The sequence below is a fragment of the Lactuca sativa genome, chromosome 1 (genome assembly GCF_002870075.4).
Source record: "Lactuca sativa cultivar Salinas chromosome 1, Lsat_Salinas_v11, whole genome shotgun sequence".
Taxonomy (NCBI): Eukaryota; Viridiplantae; Streptophyta; class Magnoliopsida; order Asterales; family Asteraceae; genus Lactuca; species Lactuca sativa.
Genome location: NC_056623.2, coordinates 170,850,583 through 170,865,374, shown reverse-complemented (window position 1 = coordinate 170,865,374; position 14,792 = coordinate 170,850,583). Strand labels below are relative to the sequence as shown.

Here is a 14,792-nt window from a genome sequence, read left to right as displayed (position 1 = left end):
TGTTCGGGTCTTGAAGTCGTACAGTGAAGGTAACTTCATCAACATTCGGTTCAAGGTACTTCGGGGATCTGCCAAAACCGAACATGCTATTTCTCTTGCAGATCTTCCTAACCTTAACCCCATGATTGGATTATCTTGCACAACATCCTTCTCACCAACGAAGTTGAATACGGTCCGATCATCGACCATTTCAAGAGGATGCTCGTGTGCTACATCATGGAAGTTGCATTGATGGATCAGGAGATTGCGAGCGTATTTAAGAAGAAACCTACAATATCTCCTGTTGGCTCTGCCAGTGATCTCAACCAAATGCAGATGGGCAAGATTGACTCGAGGAGGAACTCGGTTATGTTTACCAGGAACGAAGGACAGAAATGTCTTTTCGCCTTGTCAGACAAACATCTATACACTACTGTCTGTTTGGAGCACGTTTTGGGGATCATCCACAAATGCAAGCAGAACACAGCGGATGATGTCAAGTACTTTGATGACATGATTCAGTGGTACATTCAGTTCAGACAGACTATTATCGCTCTAATCTCACGTCTATTTGATACTACGAAGAAAGTTCCCGCTGCTGGGCCAAGCAAGAAGAAGAAGTAGTCTCGCTCCAATTTGACGCAAAGGGGGAGATTGTTGGGTCGTGTATTGTGTTAAGTATTGCATCTATTGGGCTCGTTAGCTAGTCCATTTTGTATCTCCGGTATGGGCCTGTCCATCCGTGAGTTTAGTAGGGTTTAGTATATATAGGAGCTTGCATGCATCCTAGAGTGTAACGATAGAATAGAACGATCAGAGAATTAGTTAGCAAGTTTATTATTATCGTTCTTGTAACCCTAACATCCTCTACAGCGGAAGTTCTTAGTCGAGCTCTGCTGAGGATTGTTTGATCTAATCATTCGACACATGTTGATCCATACTTGTGTTATTTACTGCTTTTGTATTCATCGCATTACCTGTTAAGAAGATCTAATCGATCTTTAAGTTCATTTATAACTTATCAAGAACCAATGAAGGATCCAAGCACAAGATCTATAGCAAGACTCTTGTCAAGGGTAACATTGAAATTCTTGAGTTTTTCTATTTAGCTTTCACTGATTACATACAAAACTCTTTTTTTTTCAATTCAAATGCAATTAGGAACTTTTGTCATTTTTCAAATCACTCTTGCCTTGCCTTTTGGTGAAACATTTTGCTCAATTGCAAATTCATTTCATATGTTCATATATTTATAAAATCATTTTGTAACATCAAAGACATGAACATAAAGATGCAAGAGGACTTTTTGAAAAATCTATATTTTATGCGAATAACAACTTCTTTAAAGTTTATGAATTATTGATTTAAGGGAAGTGCTCATCATGGACATCTTTCACAATATCAAAATCGAGGAAGATTCCAAGGCAAACGAATGGTGGTTGTCGAGGCCAACAAAAATAATAACCCTAAATATTACACACTAAAATAGTGTATAGTAGTAAAGCGATCGAATCCATAGAGATTGGTTCAATTTATAACTCTATGAAAAATCTCTTTGTAAAAATACTTGTAAAATAACAATAAAAACAAAATGGGGGGGGGGGGGGTTGGTGTTTTGAAATACTTGAAACAAACTAGAATTAACTATGATTTAAATAGACAGTTTCAACAAAAATAAGGGTTTGATGTAAAATCAATAAGGGAGAGATAGTTGACTTAAAGTTTCCTCACTTTGACTTTTGATGGACATATCATTCGAATCCAATGGTGCAATACTTTGATTTAAATCCTTAATTTGGCTATAGTAATCCAAGGAGCTTGCTATTACCTAGACTTTTCTTATTTGTTGAAATGGCTAGAGAATCTCATAACAATTTCCTTAGTCAAAGTCACTAATTCCAAATAGCATGTAATTAGTGAAAGTAAACTAGCATTAAGAACCAAAAAGTCACCAAATCCAAGAGGAGTCAATTGCTTTCACTACCATATTGGAGAAAATGTTTTTATGATTGTGTGAAGCAAAAACAACACAAAAATCATTTGTTGCTTGCTAATTTGAGGATCCTTTACTTAATCAAGAAATTAGCCAACTAATCACCATAAACACATTTAAACTCATGAATAAAAACATACTAGTAATGATAATATGATAAAACACAAAACATTTCCATAAAGATTTAAGAACAAGTTCATGGATTCTTCAACATTCAATAAAAGTTCAAAGGATTCAACAAAAAGTCAACCAAGATTAGTTTAGCCAAGCATGGCTAAACTCAAGTAAACAAAGTTAGTTAAGATTGTACCAAACATTTGACAAGAATCAAGAGATGAAAAGAAGATATTCTTGAAGTGTTCTTGGCCTTCAAAAGTGCTCCAAACTCCAGAGAGAAAGTGTCAAACTCGGACCTCCAAGAAAAGGCTGAAGAGGCACACCAACCTTCCCAATATAGAGCTCTAGGTAAAATCCCGAAATTGCCCCCTTCAGGAATCCACACGGGCCGCGGGGAATCTTACGCGGGCCGCGTGACTGCAACAGGTTTTTGGGCTTCTTCAAGTCTTGGGCCCCCACAGCTAATCCATTGGCCCAGTTCGAGTCTAATCAGCTTCTAGCCTATTTTTCTTCAGTTAGAGCCCAATTTGTCTCTCCACATCACTCAAAACTTTCGCAAACTCCTAAACATCGATCTTCCACACTCAAGAATTCTCCCGTGTCTTTCAAATTTAAAGTTCAACAATTCGACGCCTTCAAGCAATTGACCAGCCCACTCCATGAATCACCTCCATAGCCATCAAGCACGAAATCCCCATTTCCCTTCAAGTCCAAATTCTTCCAAAAGATCCCGCACACTCCTGCTCCTCTAGTTTCCTTAAAATTTGCAATAATGCTCAAGAAACTAGAAAGTACCCGAAATGGTCATAAAAATAACAAAAAGGAAAATATGCATGGAAATTAACTAAAATGCGAATGAAATGTGCTAAAAAAACTATAAAAATAAGTAAATAAAATGAAGCTATCAACGAACCATTCCGAGGGAGAACAAAGAGAAGCTAGACGCGAGAAGGTGGGAGAGGATTCCATATAACCTAAGAGGAAAGGTTTAAATAATTTGATTCAATACTTAATTATTAACCCAAATTTTGTTTAAGGCTAGGATCAATAAATACAATTTGTAATATGAATAAGGATGCCATGGTCACATCACAAATCTATTTTAGGTAGGTAAAACACTTTATCAATTTCAATCACAATGAAAATCCTAGATCTTTTGAGATTTATTATACAATCAATGGCGTGCTAATCTCAGATTATGCTTTTCGATTTATGACTGGGATGACGAGGATCACAAACAGGATGTGAATAACTATGCAAATCCGCATAACATGCTTGAGATCGTTTATTATCTCACATTGACGTACCGGTTAACCACACATGCTCCATCAACAATCGTAAATTTCTAGTATATACCTCATTTCAACTTTGTAGTCCCATATTAGTGTGTTGGTTAACCATACACGCTCCACTCACGACTCACAAAGAAATGATGTGCGCTTTCATGGATTATCATACAACTTCATATTTTTTCTAAAGTAACCCGAGTGGGATTTTTATAGAAGGTTCTAGTACTTTATACATTATACTTATAATGTGATTATGTCCTATAAACTCTTTCAACTAACGACCCTCCACAACCCAAAGAAGAGGTGGTTGAAAAGGTCACCCATTGAACTGTCATTTTATAGATCGTTTCCATATACATCTCGTATAGTGTGGCTTCGTGAATGAGGCCAACTAACGATTTAACTGACCTTTTAATTATACATATAGTATTATACTCTTATATATATATATATATATATATATATATGTGTGTGTGTGTGTGTGTGTGTGACATGATAGAAAATAGCAAACCGAATGATTGAATGTTGTTTTCTTCTTCAAATCTCCAAGCTTGAACTCCAAAATGATTTCTGATCTTCCAAGGTCTTTCCAAAGGGTTTTTGTTGCAGCTCTATCTACATAAGTACTTCAATTTGATCTAAGACCCGATATAAATAGTTTCCATAAAATCGGTCTTCACTTCATGACCATAAGGGTGTCACGAAGTGACACCCTTATCCCATATTCTCCAAGGAAACTGTGCAACGCCGTATAATAATCTTCTTATGAAACGTGATCACGCTGTGACCAAGAGATGGCCATGTTGTGAAAATCATCTTCATGTATGAAATCGAGAATCCTATGAATTTCACATCATGATAATTGTAACTCCACACCATGGGAAGTGTATGATGCTCGATTTCATATTCTTTAAGCTCCTAGTTTCAGCTTCAGTCCTCCAAGTATCAAACTTTTGTTGATTTCAACTCCTTTTCCTCGAAAATGCCATTTTTTTACTACAAAATACATTTTAACAGTATAAGTACCAAATATCTTTGTATTTTACCAAGATATAGCTTAAATATATTAAATTAATGCTTAAATATATGTATAAATATGGCAGTATCAATAAGTAAACAGTTATAGCTAGCACACACTCTCGTATGGTAGGATAAATTATAAGTCTGATAGGTACTTATACTTTCTAATTTTATATTTTTTGGTTAGAAAAAGTAATATCTTTATATAAGTAAAATTACACTTATATAAATACTTTTTGGCTATAAAAAGTACCTCTATAAGCACTCACATGAGTTGAAATAGGAAAATATGTAGCATGATAACATACTTAGAAGGATAAATAAGTATCGATATATTACATAAGTAAAATAAATACTTATAAATAGACGAATCACATGAACTTTCATTGTTAATAAACTTATATTCTTGTAAGTAAATAATAAACAACAAACACACTTCTACGGGATTACAAGAACAAATCCACTTAAGTCAGGTAGAAATTATACACAAACACACTTATACAGGTTACAAGCACATATTCACATAAGTAAGGTAAGCACTTATACTATTTGAACTCACACTTCTTATATAAGCTAATCAATCAGTTGAAATAAGTATACTTTTGGTTATAAAAGTACGTAGAGTCAAAACCTATGAAACTCACCAACTTTATGTTGATGTATCTTCAAAACACATGTATTCTCAAGATTATAAGATGTTGGACGAACACACACACTAAAGACCTATGGAACTTCTAATTGTTGCTCTATATTTCATAAATGTTAGGTCTGTGTTGTACTTCGATAATGTATTAGTGGACAATGACATTGTAATCTCTATTTCGATAATAACAGAAGTTTATATTTTTATATTGATTTTGTAGCATTCAATATGTATTTAATAATTGTGATCCATGACTACGTTGCACAGCCTTATGTTTCCGCCATCGACCTTGGGTGTGACACTGGACCTTCTATCTAAAATTCCACTCCTCAACCATTAGCTCTCATCACGAGGCTAGTTGAATTTAGAATTTATGTAATGCTAGTTATTTTTTTCATAGTATCTCTTCTACATTGTAATTCATAACCTTCTACGTGAGAGTTATTTTTAAGAATGTGCTCGTAACCTTTGTCTATCCTAAGTTACCTCTTGAATGTATGAAACTTATTCTTAATAAATTGATTTTTTTTTTAGTATTTCTTGATCTTATTTGTGTTTTTATTGTTGTTGATTAAGAAGTAAGGGACCAACATACACACACACACTCTCATCTCTCTCTCTCTCTCTCTCTCTCCCCTCTATGTCTTTCTCCCAACATATGAACATGATGATGTAAGATCTATATTTTGTAATGTAAACAAAATCTTTTCTCAATTCCAAATTTACAAATCTGAGCCTCTCATCCAATATGACACCTTATTCTTAATCTATTAAAGATGGAAATAAAAGTTGAGATCTGGATTTTGTAATGTTAATAACTTCACACATATAATATGAGGCAATTTTAAAAAGGACCGAGAATATGGTTTCTAAGGATGGTTTCCCCCCATATGTTCAGATTGAAGTCCGTCTTTTATTGTTTTAACTCGAACATTCTTCTTCGAGGATGATGATTCTCTTCATAAATTAATAACCCTTCAGATACTTATTTTATGCTTCCCAATAAGAGGAAAATCTAATCTAGTTATGCTTCCTAACAAGATGCTCAACATAACTCTTTGTAAGTTTCCGTATGTTCTAGAGTATGCTTTAGGCCAGAGGGTCCACCAGGAATCACTTTATCGTTGCACCATGTCATTACAAAGAATAAGCGTTGAGGAAAATCAACCCAAGATTATCCGCCCTCGTTTTAACGATAAGAAACAAAAAGAAAGAATAAACACCATAAATCAAGATATGCAGACATGAAGATGAATAAAATCAACCTAACATTCAAATTAAAGTCAAATCAGATTAATAAGATTAACCTCCATCGATTTTAACCCAAAAACAAAAAGAAAGAAGAAAACAAAATCAATATGAATCCCATGAATGAGCAAAAGTTTCATTCTTCTTCTTCTTCTTCCATTCTTGATTTTTGGTATCTTTAAGTGTTAGAGATGGATATGTAAATTCTTGATATAGGTTTTGAGGGTGGTCGATGGTAGGATCTTATTTGTTTTTTCTTCGCATCCAACTTTACCAGATTCCATATTTGTGGTCTAAAAAAATCGTGAAGTCTTGAAAATTTCATATCAATGTTTGTTTGTCGTGATTGTCGATGAGGAGAGGTGGTGTTGATTGTTTGTGGTCAGTGGCGGAGGCATGGTCAAACTAAAGGGGTATCCTGAATTTTTTTTGTGTAATATACAATAAGAAAAAAAACTGCAATTTCATTAGATATAAAGTTCCATAACAAAATTACATTTTAAAGTTCACCTCTTCGATCTTTCATTTTATGAAAGCGAGTAATTACATTTTCAGTATTAACATTCTCTAGTGCTTCCTTTTCTACACTACAAATCAAAGCACCATTCATAAAATCATCACCTATTCTATTACACAAATCTTTCTTCAAGAACTTTATTGCAGAAAAACACCATTCAACGATTGCGGTTGCGACGGGCAAAACCAAAGCTAGTTTTAAAAAATATATAAACCAAAGGAAAAGAGAGGTGCTTCCCAGTTTCCACCAACAAACGAGAGAGTTCTGTAATTCCCTTCAATTTGAAAAATCTCTCATCATGGAGCAAAGAGTGATAGTAGATATCAAATTGTCCATTAAGTTGCGCCTTTCTGAATCATCAAAATCGTTTTTGTATATCACGCTTAGCTTTAACAACTTTGCTTTATCAAAACTAGAAAATGAGTCACAAGGACACAATGCCGCCATGTTCTCCGTCAACTCTATGCCAACTTCACTAAATCTATCCATAAATTCTTGAATTTTCATATCTAAAATTGTATTAAAAATCACAACTTCAAAATGATGTTGATTAGTCTTATTGGTCCTACGCTTGCGTGGGGTAACATAATATTCCGACATGTCCACAATTCCAATACTGTTTTTCACAAAAAGCACATACCTTCTTCCATATTTGTGGAAACTCATCTTTTCTAAAAACTAGCAATGCTTTCTGTGTCCCTTTTACTAACGAAGCCACTTCCAAAATATTTAGATCTTTTTTTTTTAAGATGCTTTGACAAGGTATCCATGATGCATAGAATTTCTAACATCAAGTGTAAAAGAAACACGAAATCAAGTGTCTTGTAATATGACAAAATACCCTTTTCTAGATTACGGTTAGATAAAGTAGACCCCTCCTTTTGACATATTTAAGTACCGCAACAACTTCTGCAAATAAATTCACCAAACTTACAATTGTTCTAAAATGTGAACCCCATTTAGTATCTCCAGCTCAAATAAGAGAAATCTCTTGATTCAACCCTTTTCCTGGTTCTGTTTCACCAATACCAATTTCAGCTACCACTCTTTCTTTTTGCATCTCTCATATCATATCTTTTCTCTTACAAGACCCATAAACGACAGTAACCACCAAAGCTAATTGTTCAAAGAATTCATCAACGCCATCATGTTTCTTTACAACCGCCACAACCACTAATTGAAGTTGGTGTGCAAAACAATGTATATAATGTGCATAATTGTTTTCATTTAAAATCATAGATTTCAAACCGTTGAATGCACCACTCATATTATTTGCTCCATCACAACCTTGTCCCCTCTCCTATATATTTAAAAAAATTAATAAAAAAATATAAGAAATAAAAATAAACTAATATCGTAAAAATTTAAAGGAGTAAATATTTTATGATTTCTCACCTGAGCCATACTCAAGTTATTGTTGGAAAATACAGTATCAATGGCAGCTTTAAGAGTCAAAGAAGATGTATCCAACACGTGAACAACTCCAATAAATCTTTCATTTACAATGCCATGTCTATCAACATATCTCAAAACTATAGCCATTTGTTCTTTTTTGGAAACATGACTAGACTCATCAACTAAAATAACAAACACGTCTTTACCAATTTCATCAGAAATAGACTTGATTATCTCTTTTGAAAAGCAATCGACAATATCTTTTTGAATTGTGGGAGAAGTCAACTTTTCATTTTTTGGAGCATTTTGTAAAGTAACTTTAAAAATCTTCTAATTATCTTCTCTAATCAAAGATAATACTTCAATGAAAAGTCCTTTATTATTAGACTTTTCCCTATCATCATGTCCACGAAATGGTAATGCATTTTTCAAAAAAAATCTACAACTACGGATTGTAGCACGTAATCGAATTTCATAATTACTTTTCTCAAATTCTGTTTGCTTATGTAAGACTTCACCAATAGATTGGTTTTTTCTCAATAACAAATCACACTTTTCTTATGTCTTATGGTGATAACTTTGAATATTACCCATATGTTTCCGGAATTAGCATTTTTTACTCCAGTTGTCAAAGCCTTTGATTATAAATGCATCTCTTCCACCTTGTTCCCCTACCATATCTCCAAAAAAATAGCAAAAAAAAAAAAAAACAATATGCATTCTTATTTTTTATGCTATACTCTAACCATGAAAAATCAGTAAACCATTGCACAACAAAATGTCTTCGCTTATTACTAAACTAGTCAAATGCCTGCGCGTTGCGCATAAATATCTATATAGTTGAAATCTTTACAAATATATGTTTTTTTAAATATAACAATAAAGTTGTTGTTAAATTTGATATAATAATTCGTATACTAAATTGATATAATCTATTGATTATTTTGAATTATATGATAATATATACATCTATTATAATTGTATAATCTCAACCGTTTGAATGACTTCTACCTGCGGGTTACTCATGAATAAAATTAAATATAATATATGGTTTAATGTTATTTATAGTTGTTGTTGTTTTTAGTTAATTTTTTAAAATTTATTTGTTTAACGTTTTAATTTCTATCATTATAATTATTTAAAACATCAAACATTGTTTTTTGATTTTAAGGGTAACAATATAATCATTTATACAGACTTATTTTTAACTATTGTTATTGTAAGTTATTTTAAGCTACTTATTTGAGAACTTTTAACAATTATAAAAATATCTTTAGGAAATATTTAGTTAAATTGAGATTATAATTTATTTTTTGCATTTAGCACTATAATTTAGCACATTTAACTATTTACAAAATATTCATTGAGTTTTTTAAGTAGACTGAAATTTATATTTAAGTCGACACTGTAATATTATATTTAAATTAACAATTTAAGTATTTTGTCCAAATTGTTCAAATGCTGTAGCTTTAAACTGATAATGGTTTACATACAACATATTAAATATAATATGTTAAAAGTTAAAGACATAACTTTATAAGTATAAGTAAAGATATTACTTTAATATTGAAATTTAGTTTATTTATGATTACACTTTAAGTTTGATATTTATTTAACTTTATTAACCAACTTATAGTCGTTATTAGAAAGACACTAGAATTTATCACTTTTAACTATTTACAAAATATTCTGTTGGTTGTTTAAAAGTATTCTTTTAATATTGAAATTTAGTTAATATATGATTACACTTTAGGTTTGATATTTATTTAACCGTATTAACCAACTTATAATTATTATTAGAAAGAAATTGAAAAGTCATGGGAGTTTCAAATAAATATGGTGAAAGAAAAAAATGCATGAGAGTTTCAAATGAATGTGGTGAAAGGAAAAATGTTTCCTTTATAATATAGTATGATATGATATGATATGATATGATATGATATGATATGATATGATATGATATGATGATATGATATGACGATATGATAATGTATATTCAAAACTATGCCCCTTTGGTTGACAAGTCCCTTTAATCATGTATGCCCTCCTTGTTTCATCTCTTTGATTAGGATTATAAGATGTAATCTTTGGCCTATCCCCCGGGTCCAAATGAAGATCATTCAAATCAAAAGAATGTGTCACTTTTGGTTTTGGCATTGGTTTATTAGTTTGTGGAACTTGAGTAGGTTCATTAGATTGTGTTTCTTGTGGTTTTTGTATTGGTTGATTAGTTTGTGGAACTTGATTACTTTCATTAACCCTATTTTTTTGGAAGTTCCTTCACCATTGTTGTCTCCAACATCTAAATGTCTTTTGAAAAAACTTTTAATAGTAACCTACAAATCAAAATATATGAACTATAAACTTGATTTCAAGTTTCAACAACAAACAACAAATAACAACATAGTAACCTACAGTAAAATTATCAATTATAAGATATATCAACTATAATCTTGATTCCAAGTTTCAACAACAAATGAACAAATAACAATCCACAATAAAAAATATCAACTATAACTTGATTTCAAGTTTCAACAACAAATAATCATTAAGTATTAACCCTAAGTCCCTAATTTAACAAAGTTAATTGTTAATTTCTAATTTTTCAAACATAATAACAAAAAAATTGAATTTGAATTAACCTAAATACATAATATGGATGAGTATTTTGGTTATACTAACTTGTTTCATTGTGATGGAATATCTGAGGAGCGGAGGATGTGCCCGAAATTTTGCAGTTGAGAATACTTAATGTCCGAGTCTGATGTCCACGATCGCAGCAAGGCCGTAAGGGCAGAAGCCGATTTTCGATTTTGAAGTCGGCAATTGAAAAGAAGTCAACTAACGACGCACGGAGTGACAATCCAATAATCCAATTACGTGATTACATCCTTTTTTTTTAATTGGACTATTGGGCTTAATACCTCTTTGTTTCAATAAACTAATTGGTGTGTGCATAAAAGTTTTAGACCATTTGGGCTAATTTGTAATTTGGTCAATTTAAAAATAACCTGAAAATTTTTAGGGTAGCCCAATTTTTTTTCTGATATAAAACCGCAACATAAAACGAATTTTTCGGAAAAAATTAACACTACTAATTTTTTTTTGAGTGGTATCCCGGGATACCCCAGGATACCTTATGGATCCGCCTACGTTTGTGGTTAACTTGGTGATGTGGCTTGGAGAGAGAGAGAGAGAGAGAGAGAGAGAGAGAGAGAGAGAGAGAGAGAGAGAGAGAGAGAGAGAGAGAGAGAGAGAGAGAGAGAGACTTTTGTCTAATTTAATAAGTAATGAGAGAGAGAGAGAGACTTTTGTCTAATTTAATAAGTAATGAATATAAAGACAATTATATAAAAATTATAAAAATAGAGCATAAGGGTATAATTGTCTTTTTAGTTTTGATATGAACCAAATTGACAACCAAACTAGGGGAAAAAGACCGAATCCATAAAATTTTCAAGGTTTGCACCATAACAAAAGAAAATGACAAACCCCAAGGTCCATATTTGCAAATTTGTCTTTTCTTTATATTTCCAACTCTTGAAAAAAGTCAAAAACAGTGAAAACTAGACATTGACACATAGTCAAAGGTTAATTTTGTAATTAACTCATATTGATTACCTGAAGGTTGCCTTTGAGGGGAGGTTTGTATGTAGAAAGAAATCCTGAATCAAGAAACAACAACTTGTCATCTTCGTTTAACCTAAAAAAAATACGTCCGCCGATGAAGATTGTGGAAAGGTGAAATTTTCTCGATCATGTCTTTGCCGGGAAATCGAACCAGGTATATTCCGATTGTGACTCCTCATGTTCCATCTATCTCAATTTCTGTATGTCCAACAAATTGACGAAATGCACCGTTTGCCCATTTGGGCCCTTCGAGGTTTTATGTAGGCATACGCACAAGCTCCTTTGTGATTACTATCCTTGATTAGGGTATTCCTTTCAATTCAGTTGAATTCGTATTTCCAATTTTTGTATTCTCATGATGAGCAAGAATTAGAAACTTGCCGGTCGGTGTTTCTGTTGTAAACCCTAGATTCCCAAACTATCATCGACGGAAACAATGATAGCATATAAAGATTTTGTTTCTATCCATCTTCTAATTGCTAGCTTAATGTATTTCTGGCTTCATTAACAGCGATTATAAGGCCTATTCAAGGCTTAGTATCTGCTTCATCTCTTCATCTTCTAATTTTCAGGGTGCTTTGCAAGTTCTTTGCCCATGGAGCATGCCTGAAAGGGGAGCATTGCGAGTTCTCACATGACTGGAAGGACCCGGCTAATAACGTAAGGTTTCTACTTTCTAATATCATTTCCAATAGACTTTGTTCTTTAAACACTCATGGTGGTTTTCTTACAACAGGTCTGCACATTTTATCAGAAAGGAGCTTGTGCATATGGTATCCGTTGCAGATATGACCATGTTAAAGTTCCTCAACGTCAAGCTTCTGCATCTTCATCAACATACCCTTTTCAATATGCTGTTCCAGAATCTATTACTGCATCTTCAACACCTGGAACTGCATCCCCCATTGCTGTTATTGGAGAGCTTTCAGCTTACACATCTGCAAAACCTACATGGGCTGAAGGTTCTGGACAGAATGATTTGATAAGTGATGTTATAGGGCAATCAAGAAGTACAAATCCAGCTGACATTGTAATGTGTTCATTTGCTGCTGCTGGAAATTGTCCTCGTGGAGAAACTTGCCCTCATCTCCATGGGGATTTATGTCCAACATGCAGAAAACAATGTTTGCATCCTTTCAGAGCGGATGAAAGGGAAGAACATAAAATGGGTTGTGAAAAGAAGCATAAGCATCTTGAGGCATTGAAACACAGTCAAGAAATAGAATGCAGTGTTTGCCTTGAACGTGTACTTTCAAAACCAACAGCAGCTGAAAGGAAGTTTGGGCTTTTATCAGAATGTGATCATCCCTTTTGTATATCATGTATCAGGAATTGGCGAAGTAGTTCTCCAACATCTGGAATGGATGTGAATTCTGCTTTGAGGTCTTGCCCTATTTGTAGGAAGCTTTCTTATTTTGTCATTCCTAGTGTCATTTGGTATGCAACTAAAGACGAAAAGCAGGAAATTGTAGATAGCTACAAAGCAAGACTCAGGTATATATATACACACTTTTCTTTTCTTTTTCATATTAAACACATCTATCATGATAATGAAAGAAATATGAAAATGTGTGATTGTGAGTATAATTAATACCTCCTCCTCTTACAGGTCTATTGACTGCAGACACTTTGACTTTGGAAATGGGACATGCCCATTTGGGACCAGTTGTTTTTACAAGGTAATTACTTGAAGATTTTAATTGTTGATCTTTAGTTTCATGTGTTACTATTTTGTGTGTAAGGTTTATGGAAAGAAGCTTATCTTCTTCTCCTATAAGTATTTATGTTTACTATGTTTTTAAGCAGTTGAAAATGATAGAATGTTCTTTATTCGATATATTTCAAGCATTTAGTGGATTTTCCACTTTCCTCTTCCACCAATATCATTAATCAATTAAAAAAAAATGATAGAAAATAAATCCATGGTTTACAAGAAAAATCATGTATGAAAGTACATTGCTAATTTTTGCATATCACCAGCATGCGTACCGTGATGGGCGTCTAGAAGAAGTGGTTTTGCGTCATCTTGGGGCTGAAGATGGACAGACAGTCATTGCTAAAGATATCAGGTTTTTATTTTTATTTTTATTCTTATTTTTAATACAAAAATAATAATGTATCTTAAAAACAGGCTGTCAGACTTCCTCAACCGTATGCGCATAAGATGAACAACCATGATTAGCTTCCAGGTTAGCTTTTTCCTACAATACAATAAGTCAATAGCATCCAAGTTTTGGCTCAAATTTAAACTTTTGGGACCCACATTTGGTCTTTATAGTGTGCAGGATATTTTGTGTAGCTAGCTAGGTATTCCCCATCATAAAACAACTCACTTCCATCTTTAGATGTTTCATTGTGGCCCGCATATATACTCAAGGTACCAACTTTTTTAATTATTTAAGTTTCGATTCCAATGTGGGCCACTAACTGTGTATCTGATTTACATCTGACATGACTGTGAGTGATGTGATTATGGTGTTTGTTTGTGTGATGGTGGTGATCAGATGGTTGATTGGTTGGGAATGATAAAGGGGATGCTTAAAAAGGGTATTGAAGAATAACTTGCAGCTGATATATAATATATAATATATATATTTTTTGAGGATAAATTAAAGGAAGTGTATGTTGAATTAAGGGAATGGTCAAGTGATAAATGATTTTTTTTTTTTGAAAAGAAAATCAAAAACTTGTATGGAACATAAAGTGAAGTTGACCTGCCCTGCCCAATTTGTAAGTTTGGGGATTGTACATGCTTTTGGTTTGTATTTTGTTCTTGTTTTAACTCTTTTTTTTTTGTCAATAATTGGGGAAACTTTGGAGTAATCTTTTGTGTATACAAATCATAAGTTTTGCCTATTAATTTCCATACATCGACTTTACTGAATGAAATGAACATAACTTTTATAGCTTTATTTTCAATGATGAGATGAAGATGAGTCTTCGTCCCGTCCCATCTTTTTC

General features: G+C 32.9%; 2 protein-coding genes across 2 annotated transcripts; one reads left to right on the top strand and one right to left on the bottom strand.

Annotated features, from left to right (window-relative positions):
* Positions 1-7,082: 7,082 nt before the first annotated feature.
* LOC111915515 (uncharacterized) lies at positions 7,083-8,879 on the bottom strand. Its single transcript, XM_023911171.1, has 5 exons — positions 8,822-8,879; positions 8,562-8,713; positions 8,202-8,486; positions 7,893-8,106; positions 7,083-7,315 (listed from the first exon to the last, which is right to left on the bottom strand). Exons 1-5 carry the CDS (start codon positions 8,877-8,879, stop codon positions 7,083-7,085), a joined length of 942 nt encoding a protein of 313 aa, XP_023766939.1.
* Positions 8,880-11,827: 2,948 nt separating this feature from the next.
* Positions 11,828-14,654, top strand: LOC111915521 (putative RING-type E3 ubiquitin transferase C3H69). The gene is made up of 8 exons (XM_023911175.2): positions 11,828-11,985; positions 12,404-12,491; positions 12,568-13,325; positions 13,441-13,510; positions 13,812-13,900; positions 13,963-14,020; positions 14,110-14,208; positions 14,336-14,654. Exons 1-6 carry the CDS (start codon positions 11,960-11,962, stop codon positions 13,997-13,999), a joined length of 1,068 nt encoding a protein of 355 aa, XP_023766943.1. The 5' UTR covers positions 11,828-11,959; the 3' UTR covers positions 14,000-14,020; positions 14,110-14,208; positions 14,336-14,654.
* The last annotated feature ends 138 nt before the right edge of the window (positions 14,655-14,792 follow it).